Source organism: Tachypleus tridentatus, unplaced genomic scaffold (assembly GCF_004210375.1).
Source record: "Tachypleus tridentatus isolate NWPU-2018 unplaced genomic scaffold, ASM421037v1 Hic_cluster_2, whole genome shotgun sequence".
Taxonomy (NCBI): Eukaryota; Metazoa; Arthropoda; class Merostomata; order Xiphosura; family Limulidae; genus Tachypleus; species Tachypleus tridentatus.
Window position 1 is genome coordinate 43,164 of NW_027467782.1, and position 17,242 is coordinate 60,405.

General features: G+C 34.3%; 1 protein-coding gene across 1 annotated transcript in view; it reads right to left on the bottom strand.

Moving 5' to 3' along the window:
* Positions 1–3,924: 3,924 nt before the first annotated feature.
* Positions 3,925–17,242, bottom strand: part of LOC143243260 (uncharacterized) — a 55,065-nt gene continuing 41,747 nt past the window's right edge. The window contains exons 8-9 of the mRNA XM_076487109.1: positions 6,030–6,193; positions 3,925–4,716 (exon numbers count right to left, since the gene is read on the bottom strand). Coding sequence (XP_076343224.1) covers positions 6,041–6,193 — 153 coding nt within the window. The 3' untranslated portion in view covers positions 3,925–4,716; positions 6,030–6,040. The remainder of the gene's footprint in view (positions 4,717–6,029; positions 6,194–17,242) is intronic.

Consider the following 17,242-nt stretch of genomic DNA (forward strand, 5'->3'; position numbering starts at 1 on the left):
CGAAAAGGATTTTCATTTTATTTTGGTTAAATTTTGTACGAAGATTGAGTATTTCTAAAGGACTAGTTGGTTAAACACTTGGTTAATATAAGTCAAAGATCAAGGTCACAATGACGCGCTCCCAAGTGGGACAGCAGTATGTCTGCGGACTGACACCGCTAGAAACCAGGTTTCTATACCCATTGTGGGCAGAACACAGATAGCCTAATATGTAGCTTTGTGTTTGATTACGAATAATCACGTCAATAACATTGATAATCAAACGTTTTTGTTATAATAGTAGCAATTGATATTTTGAAAAAGCTGTCCAACATGACCAGGTGGTTAGGCGCTCGACTCATAATCTGAGGATCGTGGGCTTGAATTCCTGTCACATCAAACATGCTCACACTTTCAGCTGTGTAACGTTATAATATGACGGTAAATTCTCATTATTCGTTGGTAAAAGAATAGCCCAAGATTTGGCGGTAGGTGGTGATGACTAGCTGCCTTCTCTCTAGTCTTACGATGCTGAATTAGTGTAAGATAGCTTTCGTTTTGCTCTGCGCGAAATTCCAAAACAAACAACAACAACAAAAAAAGACATTCACAACTTGAGGCATAAAGACGGCAAGGAATTGTTTGTTTATGTTTCAAATTGGCTGCTACAAAATGAAAAAAAGACTTCGGATCGGGAGTTACATTATGTAGTTTTGTTTATTTTGAGATACTATAATATGTTTTAAAATTTTTAAATTTTTTTTCTTTGTGAAAGTTTCTTGTCGAAGTAGATTTAGATTGTATTCATTATAATACAACGCCCTCTTAACTTATTTATTAATTGTACTCATTATAATACAATGCCCTCTTAACTTATTTATTAATTGTATTCATTATAATACAACGCCCTCTTAATTTATTTATTCGTTTTTTTCATACAAGGTATGAATATAATAGTTTCGGGTGGCTAAACATATAACACTGATAAATAATTCAGTTTACTACTCAATGAATACACGAAAAGCACTTAGAAATATATACTTACCATAATTGTCTGTAATACATTTCAGTTGTATTCAGAAGTAGTTTTCAATATATGTAGGTACCGTAACACAAAATTAGTGTTATTTTGTGATTTTTGTATTTACGTATTTGAAACAATAAACATGCATCTATGAGAAATGTAATTTGAAGATGAATAAGGATTACCACGCTAAAAGAAAAATCGTATTTGTTTTCTCTCTCTCTCTCTTTTTTTACTACTTAGAAAATAAGAACGCTTGTGAGTGGTGGCGCCTATCGAGCATTGTAAAATTGTCGTTTGGTAATTTGATTTTTTCAGTACGAATAAAAGTGTTCGAGAAACGTAAATTGGTGCTGAATGTATAGAGGTCTTATTGAAAGAAAAGTAAATTCTGAAAGTGACTGCTCTTTAGAAAACATTAAAAAAAGCCTTAACGTTTATTTGTTTTGAAACGAAAAGCCAAACAATGGACCACAGGCGCTATGTCCAATGTGGGTATTGCATATCGATTTTTATTGTTATAAGGCCATCGAAGTGGGTGCGGGGAGGGCGGTACGTTTAAGGGGAACTTATTCCAAAAGGAGTAAATCTTTAAATGGGTTACTGATCATAATTATATATACTATGGACATTTTCCTTTTTTTGAAATACAGATCACATTGAATAACTTATTAAAAATAATAATAATAAAACATTATACCCTAAAAGTTACAGATTAAACGCTGTAAGCCAGTGAAATATTAGAAAATCGATAGACCTGAAATTGTTATAATAATTATTATTTCTTATGTGGCATAGAAGTACAATTACAGTGCTTTATTTGTTTGTTTGAATATAAAAAAATAACATTTCTACAATATTTAAAATTCTGAACACAAGTTGAATCAATACTGTAGTTGGCCCGGCATGCCCAAGTGATTAAGGCGTTCGACTCGTAAGCGGAGGGTCGCGGGTTCGAATCCCCGTCGCACCCATTATCAACATTCCCTTTCAGTCGTTGATGCGTTATAACATGACGGGCAATTCTACTATTCGTTGGTGAAAGAGTAGCCCAAGAGTTGACGGTGGGTGGTGATTACTGGCTGCCTTCCCTTCTAGTCTTACAGTGTTAAATTAGGGAAAGCTAACGCAGATAGCCCTCGTGTGGCTTTGCGCGAAATTCAAAACAAAGAAACCTATACATTTTATGTGGTATATGCAAAGTTGTATTTTAGATAATAAACATATCAGTATTTGTTAGGATAATTTAGAAAGCAGATTTCTTCAGGAGAGTTTTGATCTAAAAGATTTCCATGATTATAAGTTGGTAAAATAGGGGATACTGTAGAATAAAACAATAACAAGTTAACGTTATTGTTATTCTTTTAGATATTTTGAGCTAGGATAAGAATATTTAAACACAAAGATGATAAGTAACACGATAATTTGAATGAAATTAACAATGCGTTATTTCTCTGTAAACATTTTCTGTGGTTAATCTTCAGGGGTCCCTGTAGACCCCGTCATAAAAAATTGAGTTTATAAACATTTAAATAATAATAAAATATTATTTTGAAATAAACATTAACACTCAAAATCGTTTTCCTTATTAGTTAGTGAAGTTTGTTTTTAATTAAGCTACACAGTAGACCATTTATGCTCTGCTCACTATGAGTATCGAAATTCTAGCGTTGTAAGAAAATGGGGGACCTTTTATTAGTTAGTAACTTAACAGTGAATATTAGAACTTGTTTCTTTTCTACCACCTAAACTAAGTGTAACAATTTAAGACAAGCTAGCCGAATACTTAACTCAATAAACATGTACGTGCTTTCATCTGTCAGCGCAGATGTTTACATTTGGGGTCTGTAAAAAACCTCGAAAGAAAAACTCACAGTTAAATATCTGTATTCATTGGCTTCGGAAAGCGAACGAAAATACACATAGAAACAATCGATTTTAAAGTGTGTTCTCCTTGTTACCATTTTATCACCTTGGGTTGTTTGTTTGTTTTTCAATAGCTATCTGAGCTAGCCGTTCCTAATTTCGCAGTGTAAGACTAAAGGGAAGACAACTAGTCATCACCACCCGCCGCCAACCCTCGGACTACTCTTTTACCAACGAATAATGGGATTGACCATAACATTATAACACCCCCACAGCTGAAAGGGCGAGCATGTTTGGTGCGACGGGGATTCGAACCCGTGACCTTCAGATGACGAGTCGAACGCCTTAATCCACCTGGTCATGTCGGGCTAACTGTCACCTTGGAAGATATATTTTTTATAATTTCACAAGCAAGATTTATAATTATATTTTGTTAATTTCATATAATAATTCTTCTAACGAGCTATTTGTTTATATAGAAAGCTTTGTTACATTCCTCCATCTTAAGGATGTTTCTTTCTTTCTTGTAGACTCAGTTATATGTTAAGATATGCTACTATAATTTACTTTAAGGACTTTATTTCATGGTTATGTTAATCGAATGTTATAATTTGAACTAGCTTGACGTATTTTCAACTTAAAGTATGATTAATGCTGTGAAAAGTATCGTAAGTTTCAAAATATTACTATTATTGTATTTGTATTTTCAAGTGTTAAATAGGCACAATATATATATAATTCCTTGTAACACTTGATGAAACGTTGATAATTGTTCTACCAATTATAATAGTAATCGAAATCAGAAATCACCATTTGTTCTCAGAGTGATTATCTGCTACACAGTTAAACATAGTGTACGAGTCCTAACCAAAATATTTTCTGTAAGTGCACATTTTGTGTCTGAAGTTTACCTTTGGCAAACTTTAATCATATATATATACACATACATACATAAACAAAACAAGATTCAGTCTAAACTATTATTATTATCATTGAATGACTATTGACCTTAAAATAGCTAATAGATATTAGGTTTCTTTAGTTTGTTTCCTGTATTGTATTTTAGACTTCAGATAACGTTAACAATGTTATGTATTATTAGTTAAATTACCTACAAAATATGTTTAAATCATAAATATTTTCGATATTTCTAACACAACAGTATTTCTGGACAGTAAATGTTAAGAACTTTAACAAAGCTGAGTTACTTTTTTCAACTTGAATATAAACAATAGAACACGTGTTTTAAGACACTGACTTTATTTCTAAACTACATAAATTGTTTCACATTTCTTGCTGTTTTTCTCTACAATATTAATTATGACTCGGAAAGTGACAATTTAATATACATCGCTAGCTCTCTAAAACTCTACCAGCTTCATCATTTAGAGAAAAAATATTATATTAAAGCAATGAATTTACAATATTTCAACACTAAACATCATACATAAACATCTGTTTGGACCTATAAAAATGTTCAAATGCAGGCTATTGCATTATAACAATATTGAAGGCTGACTGTTGGATAATAAATAAATTTCAAATAGAAACTCGTACTTTATTTAACAAGGTTTTCATTTGAAATATGTTGATGTCTATGCACTTTGTAGAGGGTTAGTATTTATTCTATAAAAAATATAGTATTTAAGATGTACGTGAAAAATTGGCTGTTTGGGTTTTGGGTTTCCATGTGAGAATAGTACCTATTAGAAAACCGTTCTGGACTTTAAATATTGTCGTTTCAGAACGTAATTTCTTTTGCTAGGAGCGGTAACAGTTATAATCACTTTTTCGTCTGCTTATCTTTTTTCTTTTTTTTTTGCTGTCTTCTTTTACACGTTCTCGTTCTAGAATGAAACATAGAATTGAAAACAATTATCGTAGACACTTTACAAAAAACAAAACAGTCATCTAATATTCCCAAAACTTCACAGTGAGTTATACTTAAATACTGAAGTGCTCGTGTTAGACTTACTGAATATGTATCCGTTTACTGTAAGTTTATCACACTTTATAAAAAATTATTTTACTCATGCTAATATAATTTTTTGGAAATATATTCTATAGAGAGCACTGTACAAATGTATATTATACACGTATATTTGGGTGTAGAAAAAAACGAAACTTCCAATGTTTCTTCTGGTTTCCTGAAGATGGTTGATATCGTTTTCATCGAAACACGGACATTGTTTAACTAAAATTTTACCATGAACTTTATGCAATAAATTATTTTATAATTTTAAATATTTAAATACTCACGTGGCCGGGCACGGTTAAGGCGCTGGACTAGTAATCCCAAGGTCGCGGGTTCACACCTAATATGCTCGCTCTTTCAGCCCGGGAGCGTTATAATGTGACGGTCAATCTCGCTATTCGTTGGTAAAGAGTAGTCCAAGAGTTGGCGGTGGGTGGTGATGACTAGCTGCTTTCCCTCTAGTCTTACACTGGTAAATTAGGAACGGCTAACGCAAATAACCCTCTAGTAGCTTTGCGCGAAATTAAAAACAAACAAACAATACTCACTTATTTTACGAAACCACTGCGCAAGGGTGGTCATAAAATATACTGAAAAGTTAACCGTTAGTTTTTTGGAAGAAACTTAATCTTCGCGCTGAATATCAATAAAAGCAGGTGAAAACTCAGATATACTATTGACACACACACATAAACAGTATACCCACTATCAAATGGAGGAAATAAAACACACTGTTTATCAAAAGACTGACGTCTAAGTTCGAGAGGATTCAGTTGTAAGTATACTTTGCAAATAACAAACAATCAACTGCTAATAACTAAACTTAAATTACAATATTAAAGAAGAAAAAAACTATTATAATTCACGAACCTTTAGAAACAATAATAAGTTTTTTCTTTTTTTTAAATTTCGCGCAAAGCTACTCGAGAGCTATCTGTGTTAGCCGTCCCTAATTTAGCAGTGTAAGACTAGAGGGAAGGCAGCTAGTCACCACCCATGACCAACTCTTGGGCTACTCTTTTTCCAACGAATAGTGGGATTGACCATCACATTATAACACCCCCACGGCTGAAAGGGCGAGCATGTTTGGTGTGACGGAGATTCGAACATGCGACCCTCAGATTACGAGTCGAACGCCATGACCTACCTGGCCATGCCGGGCCTAATACATTAATTGAAACCTACATTCATTGTTTTCATTTTTGCCTTTTTTGGATGGTAAATAGTTCTTCCGTTTCACGTCGATGCCTTTTAGATTTTTGTATGTATCCTTTTTCAATCAAACTGTAGGCAGTGTCCAGAACTGTCTGGGAGAGGTCACGAGGAGTGACACCTATTATTTCTCTCATCTGAAAGATTAGAATTGGAGAATGTTTGAATTTCTTCCAGCGTTATGGGAAGTAACGGAAAACGAACTGAAAATATCAGAGTTACAATTATTTTGTAATCATGCAACATATTTTTTACATTAGCTTTTCTCATGCAATTTCCAAATTAAAAAAAGGATCTTTAGACCCGTTAGAATTATGTGATAATGAATATCTATTTCACATTTCTCTTTTTTTCAAGTTAATAGGACATTGGTCGTAATGGTTTGTTTTGAATATTGCGCAAAGATACTTGAGAGTTGTCTGCGCTAGTTATCCATAATTTAACAGTGAAAGAATAGTCACCGCCACCCACAGTCAACTCTTGGGCTATCCTTTTACTCACGAATAATGGAATTAACCGTCACATTATAACACACCCACGCCTGAAAGGACGAGCATGCTTAATAGGACGAAGATTCAAACCCATGACTTTAAGAGTGCAAGTCAAGTGCCTTAACCAACTGCCCATACCAGACCTCACTGATCATACATTAGTTCACATTATGTAGTTAATATATTCTATTTCGATACTCTAGTTTAAGAAAAATACTAATTTATTATCACCGAGACAATACCATCTTTCAGAAACTACCGAGAATATGAAACCTACACGTTCAGAAAAAAAAACCCACCCCAACAACAAACAAGTTCATTGTATTGATTAGGCATGTATTAAGTTAATTCTTTATTGGTTTTATATTTTTAGTTTAATGATGAAGATAGAAACAAAGTGTTTTATTAACTTTCTAACGCTTCGCATGCCTACGTACAAACAAAAAATAGTTGGATGTCATTCTACAAATCGAAAAGAGCACAGAAAGCTGAAGTTGTGGCCCGGCATGGCCAGGTGGGTTAAAGCGTTCGACTCGTAATCTGAAGGTTGCATGTTCAAATTTTCGTCGCACCAAATAAGCTCGTTCTTTCAGTCGTGGGGGCGTTACAATGTGACGATCAATCCCACTATTCGCTGGTAAAAGAGTAGCCCAAGAGTTGGCGGTGGATGGCGATGACTAGCTGCCTTCTCTCTAGTCTTAAACTGCTAAATTAGGGACGGCTAGCGCAGATAGCCCTCGAGTAGCTTTGCGCGAAATTAAAAACAAATAAAAAAGCTAACGTTGTGGTTGTTTCAAGAAGAGACTCCAGAAGGTCATTAAATTAAAAACAAATAAAAAAGCTACCGTTGTGGTTGTTTCAAGAAGAGACTCCAGAAGATCATTAAATTAAAAACAAATAAAAAAGCTACCGTTGTGGTTGTTTCAAGAAGAGACTCCAGAAAGTCATTAAATTAAAAACAAATAAAAAGCTAACGTTGTGGTTGTTTCAAGAAGAGACTCAGAAGGTCATTAAATTAAAACAAATAAAAAAGCTACCGTTGTGGTTGTTTCAAGAAGAGACTCCAGAAGGTCATTAAATTAAAAACAAATAAAAAAGATACCGTTGTGGTTGTTTCAAGAAGAGACGCCAGAAGATCATTAAATTAAAAACAAATAAAAAAGCTAACGTTGTGGTTGTTTCAAGAAGAGACTCCAGAAGATCATTAAATTAAAAACAAATAAAAAAGCTAACGTTGTGGTTGTTTCAAGAAGAGACTTCAGAAAGTCATTAAATTTCCGTTAATATATTTAGTTGCGAAAGAAAAAGTTACTTCAATTTCATTACCTTTACATTCTTTATGACTGAGGTTAGTCCCACAGAAGGACAACGGTAAGCATACGGACTTAGAACACTAAAATCCGGGGGTTTGTTATCTGGGGTAAACCTAGCAAATATCCCAACGTGACTTTACTATAGAACAGATTGAGTGAGGTAATTTTGTTGTTACTAATAGCACTTTATTTCTGCTACAAACATCAGAGGTCAGTCATGCTTTACCATAATAGAAAACAATTTTTTTCTTTTCTTACCCTTTTATTGTCGTAAGAGCATTCTCTTCCAATTCGCCTAATCATCATATTATCCGATCTTTCGAAAACTGCTTAGCCACGTCACGAACAGAGGAGCTACAACAGTTGGTATATGGTAACCTGTCGAACGATGAAGAAATGCATTGATGCTTTGAACTTACTGAAAAAAATATTATATTCTTAGATATAAAAGATTATTGAATTACTAAGCCTTATGTTTTTTACACTGACTATAAACGTGAACCATTTCAAATCTACACAATGTGTTGGTTATCTGTGATCTACCCACCATGAGCATCAAAACCCGATTGCTAGCGTTGCAGGTCCGCATTCCAAGTACTAGAAACGATGGTTTGCAATATAAAAATATATCTTTGAGAAAATATTAGAATGGCCATATATTTGATAAGTAGTAAAGATTAATAATACATTTACTAGTCTAAACAGGACATGGACTAATTGTTGTCTTCTGAGAATTTATGGTTCGCGTCCCATTGTTTTGCAATTTGAAGCTGTATGTGTACTGTTCGATCAGAAAAGAGTAGTCTAAAAGTCGACGGTGTGTGCTATTGACTAACTACCTTTCTTTTAGTGTACCAGTTTAAAATTAGGTATGGCTTGAGCAGAGAGCCATTATGTAGCTTTGTGCGAAAATCATAAACAAACGAAGTAAACATAATTCGCCCATTCTTGTGTGTGTGTGTTTTTCTTATAGCAAAGCCACATTGAATATCTGCTGAGCCCACCGAGTGGAATCGAACCCCTGATTTTAACGTTGTAAATACGTAGGCTTACTGCTGTACTAGCGGGGGTCCCATTTTTGTATTTCTATTAATACAAGTCATCAACTCCTTTTACAAATTTTAATCATTATCTGATATGATAATTTATAGTTGAACTATTAAAGTCCTAATAAGTATTAAAATTGAACCTCCTTCTAGCGTACATGTGTGATATTGTGGTCTTTGTGTAAGTAAGGTATAACAGCATATTTCGTTAGGAAATAAGGAAGTAAAATGTAATGCATTGCTTTCTTCAGAATAGACTGCTATATAATTGGAATTTCTATTATATTCTCTTAAGGATCAACTCAAAATGTTAGGAAGAGACGTTCTATTAAAAAATCTATTTTAAAAAAATACGAATCCCTAGATCCCGAGTTATTTCGGAAGATGGGCCTTTCTTCATCAGAAGCAGACTGATAAGGAAAGGTCCACCCGTAGAAAGAGTTATGGTTATGAAGTTTTGAATTTTTGTCTTCGTTCGAGTTTAAAATATCAATTTCTTTGTAACATCGTTCTCAGACACTTCTATCAACTACATTCAGCATAGATTTGTACGTAAATTACACTATGTAACAAAAGTTTTACTTTTTCTTGTTCCTGGGCAGAAAGTGCTATTTTCCAATTGCTTATGCCTAAAGTAAATGGGAAAGACCTATTTTTTCTCTTCAAACTTTGCTTTTGTGATCTGGGAGCGTATAACAAAAACATGATGGAAGACTATATTTCGGGCTGATATGTGAAAGTGATTTATATTACAGTCGCAAATCTCGAAAAACTACTCACTTCTAAACATTTTTGTTCATTTTTATATAACTTTAGTATAAATACATGTAAATCTTAATTCATATGTTGTGCAAATTTGCCTGTTTTTTACATAGAAAATAGGTTAATTTCTAAATTTCATTATCCAGGTCACTAACGCAAAGTTTGAAGGGAATAATGGTCATTTTCTGTACTTTTACAACATAAGCAATTAAGAAATAACACATACTATCTAGGAACAAAATTTGTGTTGCATAGTGTTATTTGTGTTACATTGTGTTATTATTCTATGACATGATTCTAAGATTTAACTTGTGATACTTCTATCACCTTTAGGTTTAAACTCGGTAACTAAAATGTGACCGATGTCCTTCCACCAAATAGATTCTGAACACACAATATGGCGATGCGTGGCTGCTGATGGGAGGGTCATGACCTTCAGATGAGCTTGTGCCACATCTCGGACATCAGAAACACAAAAATGCACCTTGGGAATCAACTGAAATGGCCCCTCGAATAATTTTTGCACGATCTGAAAGATGTGTGAGAAAGGAAAAAAAAAACTCAATTTTTTTCTACTTTCTTCCATCTGCTAAAAGAGTCATACACCTGTGGTTAATATTATCATAAGTATTAAATTATATTTTGGTGTTTCATTACTCATACTCGTTGTAAATATCATCAAGAAAAAACGAAACCGTGTGTAATGTTTATCACGAAAGACGCTAAGCAAACTGAGATTCATGATGCTGCTGATAGAGTTTCTTATTATGAAATGCTGTAGCGATGACGAAAATTAATTATTCTATGGTAGACAAACAGGGGTTATTATGGGGCACATTCCTCTAGCTCTGTTACATTACGTCGCAAGTTTTACTTCTTATTATGAAATGCTGTAACAAACAATAATATTATCATTTACCTCTATGTTCCTGCTGGGGAAGTCACACACCAAGGGACCCAAAACCAGACCTGGGTTGATAACAGCAAGTTCGAACTTCTTTTTTTCTGTAAATTATATTTGGTAAAATCAAACTTTTGTTTAATTATTACACTCACGTAGTGTAAAGTGGTATAGAGTTTGTATGTTGTCTTTAATGTCCGTGCATCTGGACAATAGCCTTTCAGTGTAAACTACTCCTTCATAAGGCTCTCATGTTCAGAGCACACATTGTTACGCTTAACTACACTTTAAACCTTTTTAACAAAACACATAGTGTAAAGTGGAATAAAGTTTTTACGTTTTTCAGGTAACATATATTTTGGAAAATTCAGAAAATGTTAGGCTCTTTTTAAAACTATCTATCGTCTGCTTAATTACCTTGAAATAATTAATTGACATATATTTTGTGTGTATTAAAAGAGATAAGATGATTTCTACAGTATTTCGTATTGCAGAAGTATAGTAAAATATATAATTCAATGCCTTAAAATAACTGTTTTTAATTTAAGTTAAAAGATATTTCATGTTAAGTCCACTCAGTTTCCCTTCTAGCACACAACACATTAGTTACTCTGCTGTTTGGGGCCTTACATTTGTTAAGATCACTGGTGTTTCTATATAAAGAGGGTTAAGTAAGATCTGCCAAAACTACATCCAATCATGTTGTCTTTGATGTCCGTGCATCTGGACAATAGCCTTTCAGTGTAGTTTTCACTGCAAAATACTCCTTCACAAGGCTCTCATGTTCAAAGCACACCCTTAACAGTGCATGCTTTTCATTAGTCACTTAGAGTACCTCGCTTTCTTTTCAACAGTCCGACTGCAATAAAATAAAATAAAAGTGTTAAGAACTACATCTGGTGACTTTACTGTGTATAGCATAGCATGCATATCTCAAGACGACGAGAAGCCCACATGAAGTAATTATAAACTATTCTCGTTTCCAGGTACCTCTTCAATATTTTACATAATGTTGTTGGGAGCATGTGGATGACTTTTGCTAGTAATCTCTGTGCTCATAAATTCTCATTTGTTATAAGTTGCCACATGCTGCTTACCATGACTAAGAAATGACTTGTTGTAGGTCTTTTACTGGGTTGTGCTGGTACTCCAAACTGGTAATTATTATCCACTCCTGGTATAATTGTACTTTAATGTGTTTTTAGAAGTAAAGACTTGAAATAATTAATTATACGTTAGAATGTTGTATTATAGAAACTTACAGTAAGTATAGGTTATGGTGTTTTGTTAAAAAGGTTTAAAGTGTAGTTATACGTATCAATGTTTCATTACATAAATACACAGTACTTACACATTAGTATGTCTTATTATAACGACACATTGTAATTACTTGCTAGTATGAATTGTTGTAAGAACAAAAGAAAATATGTTTTTAACCATAAAAAATATTCTTGAGAGTTATTGCTTGCGAATTTTGTTGATACTGTTCTGTCAACAAACAAGACGTAAAGTGTTTTGAAAGATGTTAGATATTATAATATCAATATAGTTTTAGGGCTACATCATATTGTTATGACGACTGTACTTCTGTCTTTTTTTTAAATGACCGAGTTCTAGTTACTATCAGGTCATCCCTTAAGTAATGTCAGGTTTTAGGTTCAGAAAAAGAGAAAGGATTTCAAATGCTTTTAATGTTATTTAATCAATAATGTATGTTCCATTATTATTAATTACTTCCTGCCAATAATTCACAAACTTCTGAATGCCACTCCTTTAAAATTCTTGGGGCTTGCAGGAAAACAATGTAGAGAGGGTAGTTTTGACATCTTCATTGTTCCAAGTTCTTTTCTAACAAGATAGTTCTGCAAACTTCGGAACAGATGATAACCAGATGGGGTAATGTCTGGAGAATAAGGAGGATGTGGAAGTTTCTCCCAGTCTACCTCTTGAATCTTTGCAGATGTGATCCTTGTTGTATGGGGCTGTGCATTATCCTGGTGTAACACAACACTTTTATGATTGATCAAAGTAGGCCTCTTTTCTTTCAGTGCAACATTCAAGCGTTCTAACTCTTGACAGTAGAAGTTGGACATAATCTTTACATTGAGTGGCAGCAACTCAAAATGGATCACAACAACAATATCCCACCAAGCGCTTAACAAGACTTTCCTAGGGCGGTGGTCAATTTTGGACTGTTTTTTAGCCAGTTTACATTGTTTCTGGCACTTAACATTTTTTATAATATATCAATTTTTCATCTCCAGTCATTAACGTGTCTAAAAAAAAGGTGAGTTACTCTCAAGAGAGTTCAGAAAAGTGCAAATGTCCACTATCGCTCTAAGATTGGCTTCTGTCAAGTCATGGGGGATCCATTTTCCAAGTTTTGACACCTTTCCAAGCTGTTGCAGATGACGTGAACTGTTGAATGGGTTGAATGAAGCTTCTGTGTTAGTTCTTCAACTGTTACAGCCCAACCTTCATCAAGTGCAGCCAACAGCAAGTCATCATTAAACTCAACAGGACGACCTGAACGTGGCGCATCACTTGAGCTGTAGTCACCTAATTTGAACTTCTGAAACCACCTTCGACATTTTCTTTCATTGAGAGTCTCCTTACCATAAACACCTTGAATGTTTCGTGTAGTTCCTGCCATACTATTGTCTTTTTTTTTAAACTCATAAAGCATTATATGCCTAATGTGCTCCTCAGACACATCCATCTTCATAAAGGTTTATTTAATTAATGATCTGAAAAAGTGGGGTTAGGTTAGTTCCTTTTATTTGTCTGAACATTTTTATACACGTCCTACTACATATTTTAGTCATTAAAGCTTTCTACAAAGACAGAAATGATGATGCACTTTCTGTATTAAATTTTCGGACATTATTTATGGTATGATCTGATAGACGATGTTGTTACCACAACTCTACTTGTCTTTTAAACGACCAACCTTTATTTATACGCAATACTATTACGAAAACTTTCACCTTTTTAACAATCAAGTTCCAGTTAGATTATATTGTTACAACAACTTTTAAAATAAAAAAAAGACTGCTTCATATAAATAACATATGTTATTCATCTTGCTGTATCCTAAAATAAACATAATGTTATTATTGTTTTTTCCTTTCAAATTACGATATTATACAACTTACACAGGTCGTAATATGGTTCACCTGACCTGGTAATTCTCTAACGAAGTCCCACGCTGCTCTTTCTACCAGTGTGATGGTTTTGGCGCCAATCTCAAGACCCGGTGAATCAACGTGACTCCAGTCTGCTTCATTGTATAAATATTTTTTCTCTTCACCCATAAATGTTGGTTCTGTAGAGCTGTGATCTGTCATGGGTTAATTAAGAAAATGACTTTAACATTCAGCTAAATATTTAATATTTAATCTCATATTTCGTGAAGTCGTGTGGCATCGTGATTCTTGTTGAAATTGTGATTTCTGAATACATATTATACTTATTTAGGATTATAACAATGAAAAAATATGTTCCTACTAGTTTGCGACCACTGTCTTGCGGTCTGGGACAGCTGGAAAAGTCGAAACCTTATTCAAAACAAACGAATAAACGTGTAAATTTCTGATTTTACAAAGTAGCGCATTTTCAAAATGATTTTGTTTCCATCAACTACAGAAAGTTTTATTTGTGTTTCAATGAAAATCTCAGATGAGAAAAAAAACTCACCCTCCTTTTTTTTTTATTGCAACAGCAAGCCAACTGTGTAAATTGAAGGATATATTCATTACGTTACATTAAATTCGAGTTACTACTAAAGTATTGGCTATGTAATTCAGTTGACACAGAGATTAATGCAAGAAAAACACACCTTAACACAGTTTTCCTACCGTGAATGGCGCTTAGTGAACTCGTTAGTACGACCCTTTTCACTCCGCCGTCGTCTGCGCATGCTTGGAGAATCCGTTTTGTACACTGCACATCAAGCTTGGGGTAATCATTGTTGAGGGATGCAAACTCCAGAACGTTGGTTGCGTCATGGATGACGTACCTGCAACCCTTTACTGCACTAAATAATAATAATAAAACATATTGCTAATCAAAGCTAGTGTTAAGTTCATTAAGTGTTAAGTTTAAATAATATTTATTAAGTATAAATTACTTCGGACGAGTCTCTGATTTATGTGAATTACGTATTACTCTTTTAATTAATCGGAAATACTAAATCTATGATATTTGCTAACAAGATTAATACACACGATTTTCGTTTTGAACACAGATACATTTTAATATATAGACAAAAACACAAAAACAATACAATTTATAATAACAATTTTTACTAATAGTTGTAACAAATGATGGTTTATATACAAGAGTTTCACAGACTTACAGACCATTACTATTCTTATATCCGGTCTAAAACTGAACATTTTGTCGACGACCAGATACAATCAGATACACAGTGAACAAATTAACCTCGGAACTGGAACTTTTAATCCGAGCAACACTTGTTGCGCACGTGAGCTAAAGGTTAACTCAAAGTTTTTAGGTATTCTTTTTCCAACTACTGTACAGCGGTAAGTCTACGAATTTACAACTCTAAAATCAGGGGTTTCGATTCCCGCTGTGGACTCTACAGATAGCATCATGTGGCTTTGCTATAAGGAAAAACACTTCAACTCCTGTTTAGATGAAAGACAAGTAGTCTGCCAGTTATATCACGCCAGTAGGGCTTTGTCTGACTCATCGAACCAAGTAACGAGAGTGATACCACTTTTATAGTGTTCACTGGCTCGAACCCTGAAACCCTCAATGTACAATTCAACACAGTGACAATTAGGACACGCCCAGCTATTTCACAACGCTAAAAATTCAACTAAGTTACTTTAATATCCAGTATTTCTCTTACTCTGTATTTTTTTCTTATCTTATTAAGCTGTCACTATTTTATAGACGCTGTACATCGGAGGAAATTAAAAAAAATATAATAAAAGTTTTGTACAAAGACTTAAACAAAACACTAATGATGTAAAGCAGACGTTTCAACTCATACGTCACCATATTTCAACCAAACATATAAAAAAACACTGAAGGTTTGGCATGACCTGGTGATTTTGGTACCAGACTCATGATTTGCGGATCGCGGGATCGAAAGCTATCGCCAAGCATGTCGACCCCTTTTCAGCCGTAAGGGCACTATAACGAGCAATAAATCTCGCTATTAATTAGCAAAGAGTATCCCAACGGTTGAGACCCGGCATGGCCAAATGGTTAGGCGCTAGACTAGCTGCCTTCCCTAGTTTTACACTGCTAAATTAGGCGGCTAGCGTAGCCTCGTGTAACTTTGCACGAAATTCAAAACTACAAACAAATCCCAAGAGTTGGCGATGGGTGTCATTGACTCTTTGTTTTCTTTATAGGCTATCACTTAGTTAGAGTCGGCCCTGAAATTGAATACAAAATAAGACAAAGTATTATGCTCATTGAGTATTAACATTTTCAAAGCCTCTTGGGGCTGGCATGGTCAGGTTGGCAGGCACTGACTTTAATCTGAGAGTCGCGTGTTCGAACCGCGTCGCACCAATCATCAACATGCTCGCCCTTTCAGCAGTGAGGGCGTTATTATGTGACGGCCAATCTAACTATTCGTTGGTAAAAGAGTAACCCAAGAGTTGGCGGTGGGTGGTGATCCTTCCCTCTAGTCTTACACTGTTAAATTAGAGACAGCTAGCGTAGACAGCCCTAGCTTTGCGCGAAATTTAAAAAACAAAACAATCAAAGCCTCTTTGCTTAGTTTACAACATAATAGGAAGTTGTAAAGTTACAAATCTAGGTAGCTTGCCAGTTACGTTGCATGGCCTACACCGTACTTGTTATATAGATTAAGCAGCAAATTATCACATTGGCTGGACATATTCCTAAAACATATTTAAAGAGCACTGAATTTCTGTATATATGCAAAATTGACTGATTACTTGTTGTGTAGGGTAGTGACTGAAGCCATCCATATAAATTCAAGATACATCCATAAGTCAGTTATGGCCTACGAAACTTTTAAAGTCAACGAGGCCACAGTAGGCAACCCTATACAAGAAACATTTCTTTTACCAAAGATCGTTTCTAATTCACAAACATCTGTCATAACAGTAGTAATTAGGAAACACGGTTATCCTCTGGGAAGAACTGAACCACTGCTTGTAGACAGATAATCGAAGTCAATAAAAACTTCGATAATGGTTATAATTTGATAAAGAACATTAAACATGACATACACCAGCCCAAAAGAAGTTGGAAAATCGCTTTTCTAAGATGCAAACAAAATGAGCACTATGTAACCAGTGTTTAAGGCATAAATTGTGGACAGTGAATAAATAGAAAGTAGTGACGCAGTCTAACGAAACAGATTTTCTCTTTTCTGAACTGAGGGTACAATGAATATCTATGACGCACATCCGTGAAAGCCCCTATAATGGATGTGGATAATTTTATTATGGCAGAGATTGGATCTCTTCATTCATCCTGAATAGCGAATAAAACTGAAAATGATTCTAAATAATGTTAATATCTACATTACATTTGTAAACCTTATCAATGAGGATTAACCCAATAAAATAGTCTACCAAGCACGTTTATTTGTACTGTCCAAAATTAGTTTGAAGAGCACAAAAGTAGTTTATTTATCTCTACTGGCTAATGAAGATAATTT